The sequence below is a fragment of the Phycodurus eques genome, chromosome 15 (assembly GCF_024500275.1).
Source record: "Phycodurus eques isolate BA_2022a chromosome 15, UOR_Pequ_1.1, whole genome shotgun sequence".
NCBI lineage: Eukaryota > Metazoa > Chordata > Actinopteri > Syngnathiformes > Syngnathidae > Phycodurus > Phycodurus eques.
The window spans coordinates 17,070,061-17,084,621 of record NC_084539.1 but is presented as its reverse complement, the minus strand read 5'-3'; the positions used below and the strand labels follow the sequence as shown (position 1 = coordinate 17,084,621).

At 39.9% G+C, this 14,561-nt stretch overlaps 1 protein-coding gene across 2 annotated transcripts in view; it reads left to right on the top strand.

Annotated features, from left to right (window-relative positions):
* The first annotated feature begins 22 nt into the window (after positions 1-22).
* Positions 23-14,561, top strand: part of mtrex (Mtr4 exosome RNA helicase) — a 17,302-nt gene continuing 2,763 nt past the window's right edge. Inside the window, exons 1-22 of one of the 2 annotated variants that reach the window (XM_061698094.1) lie at positions 23-140; positions 357-497; positions 1,223-1,289; positions 1,378-1,440; positions 2,024-2,136; positions 2,228-2,402; positions 3,574-3,664; positions 3,739-3,863; positions 3,963-4,061; positions 4,927-5,047; positions 5,117-5,248; positions 6,942-7,021; positions 7,088-7,198; positions 7,272-7,373; positions 10,069-10,194; positions 11,407-11,557; positions 11,641-11,813; positions 12,013-12,081; positions 12,144-12,269; positions 12,666-12,776; positions 12,867-13,055; positions 14,304-14,467. In XM_061698094.1, the coding sequence (XP_061554078.1) occupies positions 43-140; positions 357-497; positions 1,223-1,289; positions 1,378-1,440; positions 2,024-2,136; positions 2,228-2,402; positions 3,574-3,664; positions 3,739-3,863; positions 3,963-4,061; positions 4,927-5,047; positions 5,117-5,248; positions 6,942-7,021; positions 7,088-7,198; positions 7,272-7,373; positions 10,069-10,194; positions 11,407-11,557; positions 11,641-11,813; positions 12,013-12,081; positions 12,144-12,269; positions 12,666-12,776; positions 12,867-13,055; positions 14,304-14,467 (2,627 nt within the window). In that variant the 5' untranslated portion in view covers positions 23-42. The remainder of the gene's footprint in view (positions 141-356; positions 498-1,222; positions 1,290-1,377; positions 1,441-2,023; positions 2,137-2,227; positions 2,403-3,573; positions 3,665-3,738; positions 3,864-3,962; positions 4,062-4,926; positions 5,048-5,116; positions 5,249-6,941; positions 7,022-7,087; positions 7,199-7,271; positions 7,374-10,068; positions 10,195-11,406; positions 11,558-11,640; positions 11,814-12,012; positions 12,082-12,143; positions 12,270-12,665; positions 12,777-12,866; positions 13,056-14,303; positions 14,468-14,561) is intronic. The other variant, XM_061698095.1, reaches the window with a different exon arrangement.

The following is a 14,561-nucleotide window of genomic DNA, read 5'->3' as shown; positions in this document are numbered from 1 at the left end:
CATGCCCGCGTTGCATTGTGGGAAGGTCGCCTTACACCAATCATGGCGGTATCATTTGCAGATTTGTTTAACCTGTTTGACGACGAACAGAAGCCCACAACGAGTAAGAAGCCCGTGACCTCGGTCGCTCTAGTGACAGGGTAAAATATAAACTTCGTACTGCCATATTTTCATTAATTTCCTGTTTGGTTTTGTTTGGTTTTAAGACTGAAAGGAACGGTGACTCGTGAAGCTAGCCTCACGTGCGTTGTAAAGTCCACATAATGGATAGAGCTAATTTTCGAGAGGTCTAAATTGTATATTGACTCAAGACACCGCAATTGAAGTTTTCGAATATGGCATTGTCTCTCATTCAGGAAAGCAGCAGGTCCGAACAATGACAACGATGCTCGCCCGGCTGCCAGGACCAAGAGAGAGCCCCCAGACAATGACACAGGAGAAGAGCTGGGCTTGGGGAAGAAACCTCGTCTCACCCCGTCCTCAGCCAATGACTTAAAGTGAGCATAATATATTTAATATGGAGTTTAAGTGACGACGAGGCTTGAGGTTCTTCAGAATGGAATCAATCAAAACTAGGTAGTGACCAAGACCCGCAGCGACACCACTGCAAAAAGTTTAGAATTTCCTATATTAAAAGTCTAAAAGTGAAACTGCAAATGTAAAAGTTCCCAGTGAAACTGCAAATTTGACATACAGTTTCTAGCTGTCAATGGCACTGAATGAGTTGTTAAACATGCTATGCTTTGGAACATGCGAGTTCATGGGGCAAAAATTGTTGGGTCTGTTATACTATTGAAAAAATATCAACGGTGTCATGCCTGATTGGCTTCGACTCGACTTTCATCACATTAGCAGACACTACAAAAAAATCTTTAGTCTTGCAACACCTACTGTACGCTAGTGATCCCCAATTAGTGGACCGGGGACCAATACCATTCCATGGACCATTTGGTACAGAGAGAATTGTGATATGAAAATTAGGTGCTTCCGTCTGTGCCTCTGTACATATGTCAAACCGCTCGTCTTGATCACATGATACGGTTTTGAAAAAGTAAACTCACAAACTGACCCAAAAAAAATGCTTTGGACATCACAGAAAGAGAACAAGGATAGGCAATTGAATAGGTGTGTTTTTTAGCAAATAGTTTTAATTCTGCAGGATAAAATTCTGCCGAGTTTGCAAATTGGCAAATGTTGCTAGTAATGCTCTTGTTTACTTCAGTCTTGCAGAATTTATGCCCCAAGTCAAAGTAGAGCCAGTGGAGAGGGTGGAAGGCTGCTCACATGAGGCAAGTAAAGCAATTGTGGCATATTTATTGCCTTGATTGACTAATTAAAGTTGTTGACCCCCTGCCCCCTTTTTTTTTTTTTTTACAGGTCACTCTGCCTGTCAGTGATGAATATACCCCTCTCAAACCTCGAGTTGGAAATGCTGCAAAGGTATATACATGTACATTTCTTTAAAAACATAATCCATAGGAAACAATGGAAAGGGGCCATGTTTTAATATTTGAATGTTAAATATCACATCAGAGTAAAAATAAGCAAAGTACTCCTAAAATCAAAATGTAAAAACAATAATACACTCTTAACTTAAATGTCATAAGGCATATTGTGATGGTGAGTTACTTCACACACGTTCATTTTAATTGTCACACAAGTGTAAAAGCAGGTTAAGTGCTGTTGATTGTAAAATAGTAATAGAAACACAAATATTAGTCGTGACTGAAATGACAAATGCATAATGACAAACGTTATTCAGGCTGCTCATGTACCTCCGCTGTCTTGTTTTTTTTTTTCTTAGTTTAAAACCACTGTAAGTTACTCCTTTGAATTGGGTTGGTGCACATGACGTAACCTAGCATGCGTGTATTAAAATGTCTTATTGAGGCTTCTCCTTTTGGAATAAGTGTCACAAAAAAGCCAAAGGAAATGCAAAACTGAATCCTTTGAGCTAATTATTTGGTCAAATTCCAAACTCAAGATTTCACTGTATTCTGATGAGGGTATCTTGTCTTAACAGGAGTATCCGTTCATTCTGGACCCCTTCCAGCAGGAGGCCATTTTGTGCATCGACAACAACCAGTCTGTGCTCGTCTCTGCGCACACCTCAGCCGGCAAGACCGTCTGCGCCGAGTGAGGACCCTCAATAAGCTTCAATTTACTCAAATCAGTAATGTATTGTGACGTCGCTTGTTCACCCCCTTCCTCCTCCTCCTCCTCGTAGGTATGCCATCGCACTGGCCCTGCGTGAGAAGCAGCGCGTCATCTTTACCAGTCCCATCAAGGCACTGTCCAATCAGAAGTACCGGGAGATGTACGAGGAGTTTCATGATGTGGGACTGATGACGGGCGACGTCACCATCAACCCCACTGCTTCTTGCCTCGTCATGACAACAGAAGTGCGTCACCTTTATGAATAACCCTTCCTCTTACTGTACGTTAGTTTTCCTAAAGAATAGCAGTAATGTTATTCGGAGTAAGTAAATCTGCCCTGTGCCGAATTGACCAGAGAACAGCAATAATGTTCCTGGGTCAGTTTGACCCAGGGCATGTTTAATTGCTTTTTGTTTCTGACACTTTGGGATAATTAAACATACCTAAGGTCAAATTGATGAGGGAGCAGAAGTAATGTTAATTGACCCTGGGTCAAACTGACACATTTGAGCAGTCTTCCACCATGGCCTGGGTTAAAGTGACCCAGGAACGGCCATAAGGATCCTCGGTCAGTTTGACCCAGGGCATATTTTAATGAAACTTGCCATGTCAAATTGACCCACGTGAGCAGTTGTCTAATATGCGTTGGGTAAAACAATTTCAACCCATGTGAGTAACCTTCCACTATGGCCCTGGGTTAAAGTTACCTAGGGACAGCAATAAGGTTACTCAATCAATTTGACCCAGGGAATATGTGTGTCAAATTGACCTATGTGAGCAGCCATTCTCCATGGCCTGGGTCAAATTAACACAGAACCAGCAAGAAATTTCCCGGGTGAATTTAATCTGAAGCATATTCAATTGGTAATATTTTCCGTTTGTGATACTTTTGGACCATTGAACAAGCACTGTGTCAAATAGACCTAGGATCATTATTGATTTTACCCAGGGCAATATTTAACTGTCCACCAGTGACAGAAACTAAGACTATCCCAATAAAAATGGTTTGTCATTATTAACTCAACTACTAATCATTTTGATCAATAGTTCACAGATTATGCGTAAACAAGGACCACTTGTTTTTTCACCCAAACATTATTTTGTCTTATTTTTTTTGTACAAATATATGAAATGTATTTTACTATTTGTTTCATACCCAAAAAAATCTATGTATTTTATCTGCAGCATAACTGGTAGAAAGGTTTGTAATATTGTTGCTTAAGCAATATTGTACTGAGCAGCCAGGACAGTGACACGTGGAACACTTTTTGTGGCTACCAATAAGGTCCAGATTGGATTATTTATTTATTTATTTAAATCTTTGTGTGGCGTCTGTCACAGATTTAAAAAAAAAAACAACTTGGGACAAAAAGTGACAAGAAGTTATAGCACACTTTTCTGCTTTTGCCATGGTAGATCCTAAGGAGCATGCTGTACCGTGGCTCAGAGATCATGAGGGAAGTGGCGTGGGTCGTCTTCGATGAGATCCACTACATGAGAGACGCCGGTGTGTGAAAGAAAAACCGCAATTAGGTGTGATTTGTAAGCTTTATACTAACTTCCGTCCTTTTTATATTACAGAGCGTGGCGTGGTGTGGGAGGAGACGATCATTTTGCTACCCGACAACGTGCATTACGTCTTCCTGTCGGCCACCATCCCCAATGCCAGGCAGTTTGCTGAGTGGATATGTCACCTTCATAAACAGGTACTAATTTTGCACATGTATTTTGATGATTCAAACTTGTATACAATTTAGAGACCGTAATCTTTCAATTTCCGACGTGTGTATGCACCTTTCCTGCAGCCGTGCCACGTAGTCTACACAGACTACCGACCGACGCCACTGCAACACTACGTTTTCCCAGCAGGGGGCGATGGACTCCACCTGGTGGTCGATGAGAACGTAAGCGAGACACGTCCATGTCACATTTACATAACTTTCTGTTGAAGGCTCAGTCGCAATTACACAAGTTCAATGATCTTTACTTATTATAGCCCATCATAGGACACATTACTAGTGAATTAATGGAAGGAGAGCGCTGCTTATATATTTTTACACTACAATTCTGTTTTTCCAATTTTGTTTTATGCAATATATTCCAAATTTATACGCCATTGTATTTTATGCACTATTGTATTGTAACATTTTTTGAATTATTTTTTTCTCAGTAACGCATTCCTCCATTACCCCATTTTATTACATACTAAATTTACAAATTTTCTTTTCTATCCATCCATCCATTGTCTGTACCGATTCATCCTCACTTTTCTATTATTTTTGAATAATTTCCTATACAGTTTTTACAATAATTTAAGAGGCAGATTGTTTTTGCCATTTGACCCATTATTAAATTATCAAGTCTTAATTTTTTTTTTCACCAGTTTTTTTAAACAGTTTTAACCATGTCACCTGATTTTAATTGTATTATTTTGTTATTGTAGTTTGTATTCATTTTATTTTGTGTTTGTTACTTTATAATTATATACATTTATTTCTATTACTTGTTTTTTTGCAGTACTGCAACAGAACCCTGTTTAGCCCTATTTTATCTTGTCTATTTAAAACAAATATTTATCCTACTGTTAATTTTTAAAATTGGATTTCTTGCACTCCATTTTTTAAACTGTGCCTACACCTTGTAGCTTATTTTATGAATTGTATTTTTTATTACTCTAGGTTCTTACATATTTTATTATACGATTCATTATTTTGATTTGTGTTTTACAATTTTCATCATATTCATCTAATAGCTTTTGTGTTGCGTCAGGGAGACTTCAGGGAGGACAACTTCAACACAGCCATGCAGGTTTTGAGAGACGCTGGGGATTCTGGGAGCAGCAATGCGGGCAGCAAGTGGGACCCCAAAGGACGCAAAGGGGGAACAAAAGGTGAGTGAGGGGTCGAAAATGACACCATTTGAATCCAGTCAGACGATTAAACGAACATGGCGTCCTCAGGTCCATCCAGCGTTTTCAAGATTGTGAAGATGATCATGGAGAGGAACTTCCAGCCTGTCATCATCTTCAGCTTCAGCAAAAAGGAATGTGAAGCATATGCTCTGCAGGTGGCCAAGCTGGATTTCAACAAGGGTACGCTCCTCTGGGTTCCACTAAAATAACATTACTCCACATCATCCTATCTGATGATGAAATCATACTGTGTTTGAACGTCTCATGGGGTCGAGAAACAAGTGCTCGTAAAAGTCCTCGCGTGGGAAAGATTTTCCGTCCGAATCCCGAGACCCTCGTTGACCATCCCGCCAAAGATGCATTACAATACACCAAATTGTGCTTGTTCTGTTTTATGATGTTGTGAGAACAAACAAGATTTGCCAGGAAAAATAAACATAGTTCAGGAGGACTCACATGCTTTTATTTGACTAAAGGAAATGGACTTGACGGGAAAAGCTTACTGACATACAACATAATTTCCAAGTTTATGGACGGGACACAATGAACTACTTTGTGCTGTGGCGTAAGAATCACCAGTCATGTGGTATGAAAAGGGATGCTCAGTGACCATCATACTTGCTGTTTTTAATTTATGTTTATAGCCTAGAGGTGTTTTACATACAAAAATTCAGTGTAATAATGACTCTACTAGTGCGTTAGTGATAGACTGCAGTGCGTTCCGTTCCTACTTGGGTACAAATTCGGGTTATGTCGCCGCCGTAGGAACAGAACCTTCTCATGAACGAAGGACCCCTTGTATCTGCTAAAGAGGCGAGTGAAGGGAGTATGCACCCAAACAAACAAACCACAGCTGATAGTCTGTGCTGAATTATTTTGGAAAGTCCATCTCCAGACTTAAACCCAACACAGCATGCATTTCCCCTGCTGAAGAGGAGAGTGAAGGGAGGAACCCGACACCAGCATATCGCAGGGCACATATGGATGGACAAGCTCGCGGTCACACTCTAAGGTTTTCAATGAACTTAATGTTTTTGGAATGTGGGAGGAAGTCAGAGTACCCAGAGAAAACAAGCAAGGACTCAAGGATTTAAACCCAGATCCTCAGAACTGTGAGACAGATGAACCAGTCATACACAATGTTGACTCGCTTTTCCATAGCTACATTTTTTGTGGTGGGAAAAAAAAGGTTTTGTTATTAAACCTGCTTTGGCTGGATGCGATCGTTCACGGTTCATAGCATGTGATTGGTACCTGGGGAGTGGGTGTTTTTGCGTGTTGGACTGATTTGACATGATGACGCTCTCACGTCTCAACCAAAATAACCAGACTAGAGTTATTTGGTCACGGTTAGCTTGTGCGTTTCCACTGCTTTTATAAATGCATTTTGATTTGCTCACATGGCACACTTGATTTAATTTCTCATTGTGAAAAAGGAGAGCCAGTTGATGCACTTTCAGCTGTTAATTGAACCAAACAGTCAAACGCGTAACTCCTAAAGGAGAACACACGCTCGTAGTTGCTGTAGGTCACAATTGGGGGCCAGGCGCTCACACTGAATTAACCGGCCAACCTGACTCCAGCTCCAGATGTCAATTACTAGGTCCCTTCCGTTAAAGGCACAAATCCAACACAGAGATACTACAGTACGTACAGTAATTGCACTTTATAAAACGTTTATTTCTTTACATTCTCTTTTTTAATACTATTTTTCTTTATCAAATACGCATATAAATTTGGGGTATTTTTGGGGTAGATGGAATGGCTTGATCCCATGTCAATTCAATTCAATGAGAAATTTATTAAGTCAATGGTTCCGCTATAGCTTCTTTTTGTTTGTGACTTTCAATATTAGTTGGTGTTTTTGTTGCAGAAGAGGAGAAGCGTCTGGTGGAAGAAGTGTTCAACAATGCGGTGGACTGCCTGTCAGACGAAGACAAGAAACTTCCTCAGGTGAGAATGGCCTTAAAATGGTAGCCACATTTCGTGTGATTGTAAAAACAAAATGGTGTTGGTCAGGTGGAGCACGTGCTGCCGCTGTTGAAGAGAGGCATCGGCATCCACCATGGCGGTCTTCTGCCCATCCTGAAAGAGACCATCGAAATCCTCTTCTCGGAAGGCCTGATCAAGGTAATTATTGTGCTCGTGATGGAGATGATTGGAACGACGTCGTTTTAACGGCGCCCCCGTCTCGCCGTTCCAGGCCCTGTTTGCCACTGAGACGTTCGCCATGGGCATCAACATGCCGGCGCGCACTGTGCTCTTTACCGGCGCCCGCAAGTTTGATGGCAAGAATCACCGCTTTGTAAGAACACACATGTCACATAAACCTGGGATGGGTAAAGTATGGCCTGCAGGCCACATATGGCCCAATCCTTTCTTTAATCCGGTCCACTTAGCATTTACGTAACACAACTCAACTCATCTTTAATTATGGAGCGATTTAAAAACATCCGTGAAACAAAGTAATGGACATAAATAAAAATCAAACATAAAACAAATATAAAATGATAGCATTAAAAACAAATATTAATGATGATAAATACATAAAATATTCATTTTTAAAAAATGCCTCTTTAAAAACATTAGCAAGAGTCCTGTGATGTTTGTTTTTTTGCCAACATTGGTTGATTGAAATGTATTTCATTTTTTATTCATTTAGCTCATTAAAGAATTGTTGGTTGATTGTAAATATAACAAAAATATACTAGGACAATAAACTTTATTTTATTTGATAATTGGTTAGTTGTAAATACAATTAAGAAATAAGCATTCATTTTAAAATAATAAATTTGACATAAAATAAAAAATAATAAAACCCTTTTGTATGTATTAAATAAATGGTTGATTATCTGCAAAGCTAAAAAATCCCATTAAAACTATTTTTTTATTTAAAACATTTTACGAAATATTAGTCAAGCAAATGTCTTCATTATTCAATAATTGGTTAATTATCATTCAATAGAAAACAAAATGTAAACATGAGAAACTATTATACTAGTAAAATGAAGTTTTTAACATGCACTTTTAAACTTTGTGGCCCCTTGAGCTCACAAGTTTGTCAATCCCGACTAAAAACATATGACAAGCGAGTTATGTGGACTTGAGATGAGATCCACCTATCTAACTCAGAAACCCTGCAGCTTCTTCAAAAGGCCTTTATAAGGTTGTGAATGGCTGCTGCTTCGCTCGCCACATACAGAGCCACGTGTTGTTTATCTCTCTCTCTCTCTCTCACACACACACACACACACACACACACACCTAACTCAATATGACACAGACACACACAAGCGAGAAGGGAAAGGAATGGAGATGAGATCTGCCTTCCAAGAAGCTCATCTGCAACATCTGGTGCTGCTAACCCTGCCAAAGCTCCACGCAGGCACTCGTTTACACACACACACACACACACACACACACACACACACACAAGGGTTTCGCATCATGAGTGCAGCCATCACATGCCTTACTTAAACGGATAACTGCAACACAAGGACATTCTCGTCCCCCGTGCAATTCTAAAATAGATCTGTTACAAAAATATACTGTATAATAAGCTAGAAATGTATTTGATTATTGCATTGTCTATTTTTTCATAAATGTTATTCTGGGCCTGGATAGAGGAAAACCGCTAACTGCCACACACAGGTTGCACAAGTTTTTGTACTTCATCAGATCCATCAGCTGGATCTGCTGGGTCAATACATCGCATTGTCCCAATGCAAACAGACCGTAACAAATATGCACCAAAATTGTACTACAGCGAATCCCTGTTGATCGTGGGGATACATTCTAGACCTACCCGCAATAGGTGAAAATCTGCATTATGTAGTAGAGAGATGTATAAAATAAATGTTTTTTAAAAATGGTTTTACCACTCCTACATGTTTTAAACGCATTTAAATTTAAAACACAAGTATTCCGTAGTGCCTGTTCTCACTGCTCTTTTCATAGTTTTCCAAATAATAGGGAAAGCTTGCTTGCTTGCTTCAAGCTGTTTGTCACTCCCAGTTGAAGTTCACTGTAAAACTGAACAAAACAAAAGAGAATTAAATATTGTTTATTTAAACTGGGGAACTGTACGTCCACCAATACTACACACCAATATTACTTCACCAGCTTGGCGTATACCTTCCGAGTAGAAGCCATATCAGCCTTGTGGAGATACTTTAAGGTAAACACGTATGCCAACACTTTTAGCTGAATGCAAATTATGCTCTGCTCAGTTGCCGATGGAGGCGGCCGCCCCGGAAAGCACAGAGTTTCGAGCACCGTCGCTCGTGCTGCTTGGTCTTGTCTATGTACTCCCTTTCCATAGTGTTCAGACTGAGACACCAAAGAACTGAAATGCCTTGTTTTAAAGGCTACATTTAAGCAAAATGGGTGGCAAGACTGTAAGGGGGGGGGGGGGGGGAATGCTGTTGTCAAAGCTATGCTGTGTTCAAGAACATTTTTTGTGTTGAACTTGGAACATTTGGTTTAAAAAAAAAAAAAAAAAAAAAAGGATTTTGTCACAATTGCACCACCCTTGCTACAATGTTTTATAGAATTCAGTTGTTTTTGCGTTATACGACGAGTTAGCACATCTGCCTCACAGTTCTGAGGACCGGGGTTCAAATCCCGACCCCGCCTCTGTGGAGCTTGCATGTTCTCCCCGTGCCTGGGTGGGTTTTCTCCGAGCACTCTGGTTTCCTCCCACATTCCAAAAACATGCGTGGTAGGTTGATTGAAGACTCTAAATTGCCCGTAGGTGTGAATGTGAGTGTGAATGGTTGTTTGTTTGTATGTGCCCTGCTATTGGCTGGCAACCAGTTCAGGGTGTACCCCGCCTCCTGCCTGAAGATGGCTGGGTTGGGCTCCAGCAGCCCATGACCCTAGTGAGGATAAGTGGTAAAGAAGATGGCTGGATGGATGAACTAATCAACCAACTAACAGTGATGGAAACAAAACCGTTCTCCTCACATTTATATGCGGGTTGTCTGTTTCCATGTCTGTAGATTACCTCAGGCGAGTACATCCAGATGTCAGGGCGTGCGGGCAGGAGAGGAATGGACGACAGAGGCATTGTTATCTTCATGGTGGACGAGAAGATGAGTCCGTCTGTGGGCAAACAGCTCCTTAAGGTAATACTACGGTCACGTACGGTTGGCCAGGTAAAAAAATAAAAAATAAAATGTAAATCCAAATCAATACATGCCATGGAACGGCTGTCAAGTAGACAGACAGTAAGCGGTTGCGTTTCTTACGACTTCTTCAGATAGATGTAAAATTCAGCATGAATAATCTTCGACTTCAAGCAAGCATTTCAATAAAAAGGCCTCTGTAAAAAATAACCGTCAGATGCAGTTCTCCACGACTGTTGATCAAAAACCACAGCTTTTATTCCTAAAAAGAATATTTAATTTTATGGTAAGCCACTGTAACATTATGCACAGTTTGAACATTGATGCGGTGCTCAAATGTAATAAGAAACAAAACAGTAATTCAATAAAAATGGATTGCACAAAATAAACACGTTAAATAAAACTTGTACCTAAATAGATGCTTAAACGTTTCTAAAAAGTTAAATACAACTGAACTGTACTTAGACAGTGGTTTTGCGTACCACTGGTGGTACCACACTTTGAGAGTCACTCTAATTTATTCATACACATCCTTTTAGAAACATCTTTCTTGGGTTTCTCATTGACTTTGATGGACTTGTGAGTGTAACTGTGACTGGTCTAATGTAGTCTAACATTGACAGTGTTCTTCTGTTCGTTATTTTATATATATTTGACATTTTGTATATATTTATTTATCTTGCAAGTTTAAAAATTATTATTATTATTTTTTTATATATATATATTTCTATTGTTCAAATTCACTTACCGGAAGAGAAATAGTGTTTTTACCAAGTTTTTACTGAGCTCGACTTTGGGCTAAAGGCTCAATGATGGCGTTTTTGTGTTAATATTTTGATGATTTAATTATTTTACCTCTTCTTTTTTTTTTTCTGTTGCCTTTGTAATTTTAGTTTTATTCTCATTAAACTAATTAATTTCCCTGACGGGAAATTAAGTTTTAGCTGAATTTATGAGTTTACTATACAATTTCCATTTGATCTTTTTTAAAAGTCAATTTTGACTTGTATCTTTTTTTGGTTTTGTTTTTTATATTCCTATTCAGTTTTAACTCTGCTCTCCTCTTTTTTAACGGGAGTGCAAAACCCTTGCAGATCAACTGCTGTGGGCTATTGTCCATTTTGTCCGTTCAAAGCCTCGGCCCAGTAATTACCTTCTATGGCCGTGCGGCGTCACCATTTCCGGTAGACTGATTGTGATGTTGTCACGCAGGGCTCAGCGGACCCTCTGAACAGCGCCTTCCACCTGACGTACAACATGGTGCTCAACCTGCTGCGCGTGGAGGAGATCAACCCCGAGTACATGCTGGAGAAATCCTTCTACCAGTTCCAACACTACCGAGCGCTGCCCGGCGTCGTCGAGAGTAAGCTCCCCGTTTCGGCCGCCCCCGTTTCGATCTCAGTGCGACGGTACTCGTCCCAAAACGTCTGCCGTTTCCCCGTGTAGGAATTAAGAAGCTTGAGGAGGAGTACCACGCCATCAAGATTGCCAACGAGGAGAGCGTGGTCACCTACTACAGGTACCGCCAGCAACTGGCCAAGCTGGGAGAAGACATCCAGCATTTCATCCACAAGCCCAAATACTGTTTGCCCTTCCTGCAACCTGGACGACTCGTCAAGGTAACAACCTCTTCCTTGCTACGTGCTAATGCTAACTGCTCTCTCTAGCTCTATCTATCTAGCTGTACGATATCTATTATAATGTTTTTATGATCGTGAGAAGCCAAAATCGAAGGACTTCAATGAATTGTCCAATGCTACTCTTGTTTAGATTCTTTGTAACACTCTCACTCACTCGCTGTCGATTGCTCATTCACAGGTGAAAAATGAAGACGCAGACTTTGGCTGGGGTGTCGTCGTCAACTTCTCTAAGAAGTCAAATGTGAAGGTGAGTCCTTTGCTTAATTCAAAAGAAAATTCGGCGCTCACACGTCTTCCTGGGGCGCGCAGGTCAGCACGGACACCGAGCCACTCTTTGTGGCCGAGGTGCTGCTGCACTGCAGCAAGGACAGCATCAAGGAGGCGGCCAGTGAGGCGGCCAAACCCGCCGCCCCGGGCGAGAACGGAGAGATGCAGGTATGAGCCAAGATGGATTTTTGCAGATTTTTCTTCCTTCATCTGTGATGTGGTCAATTTAACTGACTGCCTGAACACAAGTGCTTTTTTATTTAATAGAGATGCAGGTGGCAGCTGCACGGTGCTTGAGTGGTTAGCCTTACAGTGGTCTGCCTTACAGTTTCTTTTTCAAAATGGTTCCATGTCAAACTTTTGCTCTCTTCCTGTATCGATTAGTACCACAGCCTGTTTATGCGACCGAATCATCTGCCTTGACTTCCTTGGCTACATTGCTTGTTGACAGCACTGAAATCCTTTAAGCCTCTCATCGTTACACCACATAACCTCGTTACTACCAATGTAGGATTGATTTAACACAATAAGAAAATGAATTAATCACCCCCGAATGGATTCTAGGTGGTCCCCGTGATGCTTCACCTGCTGACGGCCATCAGCTCTGTGCGTCTTTACATCCCCAAAGACTTGAGACCCTTTGACAACCGCCAGCTAATGCTCAAGTCCATCCGGGTACCACCAATACACCCTTCAGAACTCGTCATTAATAAATGTTTTTTTAAATCATTTCATTATATGCACATCTTTACGTTTGAAATGCAGGAAGTGCAGAAGCGCTTCCCGGATGGCGTCCCCCTCCTGGACCCCGTGGATGACATGGGCATCCAGGACGCGGGGCTGAAGAAGGTGATCAGGAAAGTGGAGTTTTTGGAGCACCGAATGTACTCTCACCCGCTGCACAGCGACCCCAACCTGGAGGCCGTGTACTCGCTGTGCGAAAAGAAAGCTCAGGTGAGGTCACTTTTTCAAAATGTTTGTCTTCGCGGGTCATAAAAGTCATTCAAAGATAGCAAACGCTGACATTTTCTTTCCCGGGTGAGAATAATACAAAAAAAAACCTGAAAAGGTCAAATGAAAATTAAATTCGCAAATTAACAAATTTACACCAGCTACAAAGTATACCAATTTAGGAATTATATAAAACTATTTAAAAAAAGCACATTAACACAAAATTGCAAAGTAAATGGTTAATCTAATGATAAAATAAAAATATATACACAAATAATTTGGCAAAATACCAAAAAATGCAGTCTGCAAATTTACGAAAAAATATAAATGTTCTAAAAAATAAAAATTAATAATGTATATTATGCAAATTTACAATTGAACAAATGCAAAACAAAACTACACAAACTAAACAACTAATTGATTACCTCTCACAAAGTAATATAAATGTTTTAAAACTCATTTACATAAATTTCTTTGACAAATATTGTCAAATATGAAAAGCATACAATTTATTTTTAATTTAGAAAATAAAATGTACTAAATATTTTCAACTAAATGAATTTTTCCACAATTTATTTGAACAAATATACACAGTATGCATTTGTTAAACATTTTAAAAATAAATCAAAACAATATAAATAATTTAAGTTACACAAAAAAAAAAAATGTTAACAATTTAATTAAATAAACAATTTATTTGAACATATGCACACAATCTGAATTTAATCCCAAATATTTTTAATTGTAATTTATTGAAATATACAATTTGGGTGCAATTGTGTCTTTCTGTCTCTCTCAGTTTTTCCTCTTTGTTTCATTCTTTGCCTGTCTCCTGATAAATCATCCCAAAATACCAAGCACTTCTGCTTTCTTTCCCGTACATGCTTAAATGGCCGCCCTTTCGTCGTCTTTTCCGTACCAGACCGCTCGTCACCCTTCATATAAACACAGGAAGAGGAAGCCAGGCTACTGTATGTTCCAAATAGTCCACCGCTTAACAATTACTACTAGGAAAATGGATTCACAAAAGATTACAAATGTAATACATATGATACAATTCCACATAATTTTATATATGACATATCAGTAAATATAATAAAACATTTGAGTAAAAATTTAATGTAAAATATATATTGAAACGATTTAGCAAATTTACACTACACCATTTGAACAAATGACCAAAGGATACAGGGAGTTCATAAAATGAGCAAAGTTATAATCAAAGTATACTTGCGCGTGTTTGTGTTTCAGATCGAGGATAACGTGCACACGGCCAAGCGCGAGCTGAAGAAGGCTCGCACCGTGCTGCAGATGGACAAGCTCAAGTGCAGGAAGCGAGTGCTGCGACGCCTCGGCTTCGCCAGCCCGTCCGACGTCATTGAGGTGAAGGGGCGCGTGGCTTGCGAGATCAGCAGGTTAGTACCTGGGCCGCCATTTTAGAACGGCACTTGATCGTGCTACCTTCGAGCTCGGGCCATTTTCTGACGTGTTTTTGTAATAATTTTGTGT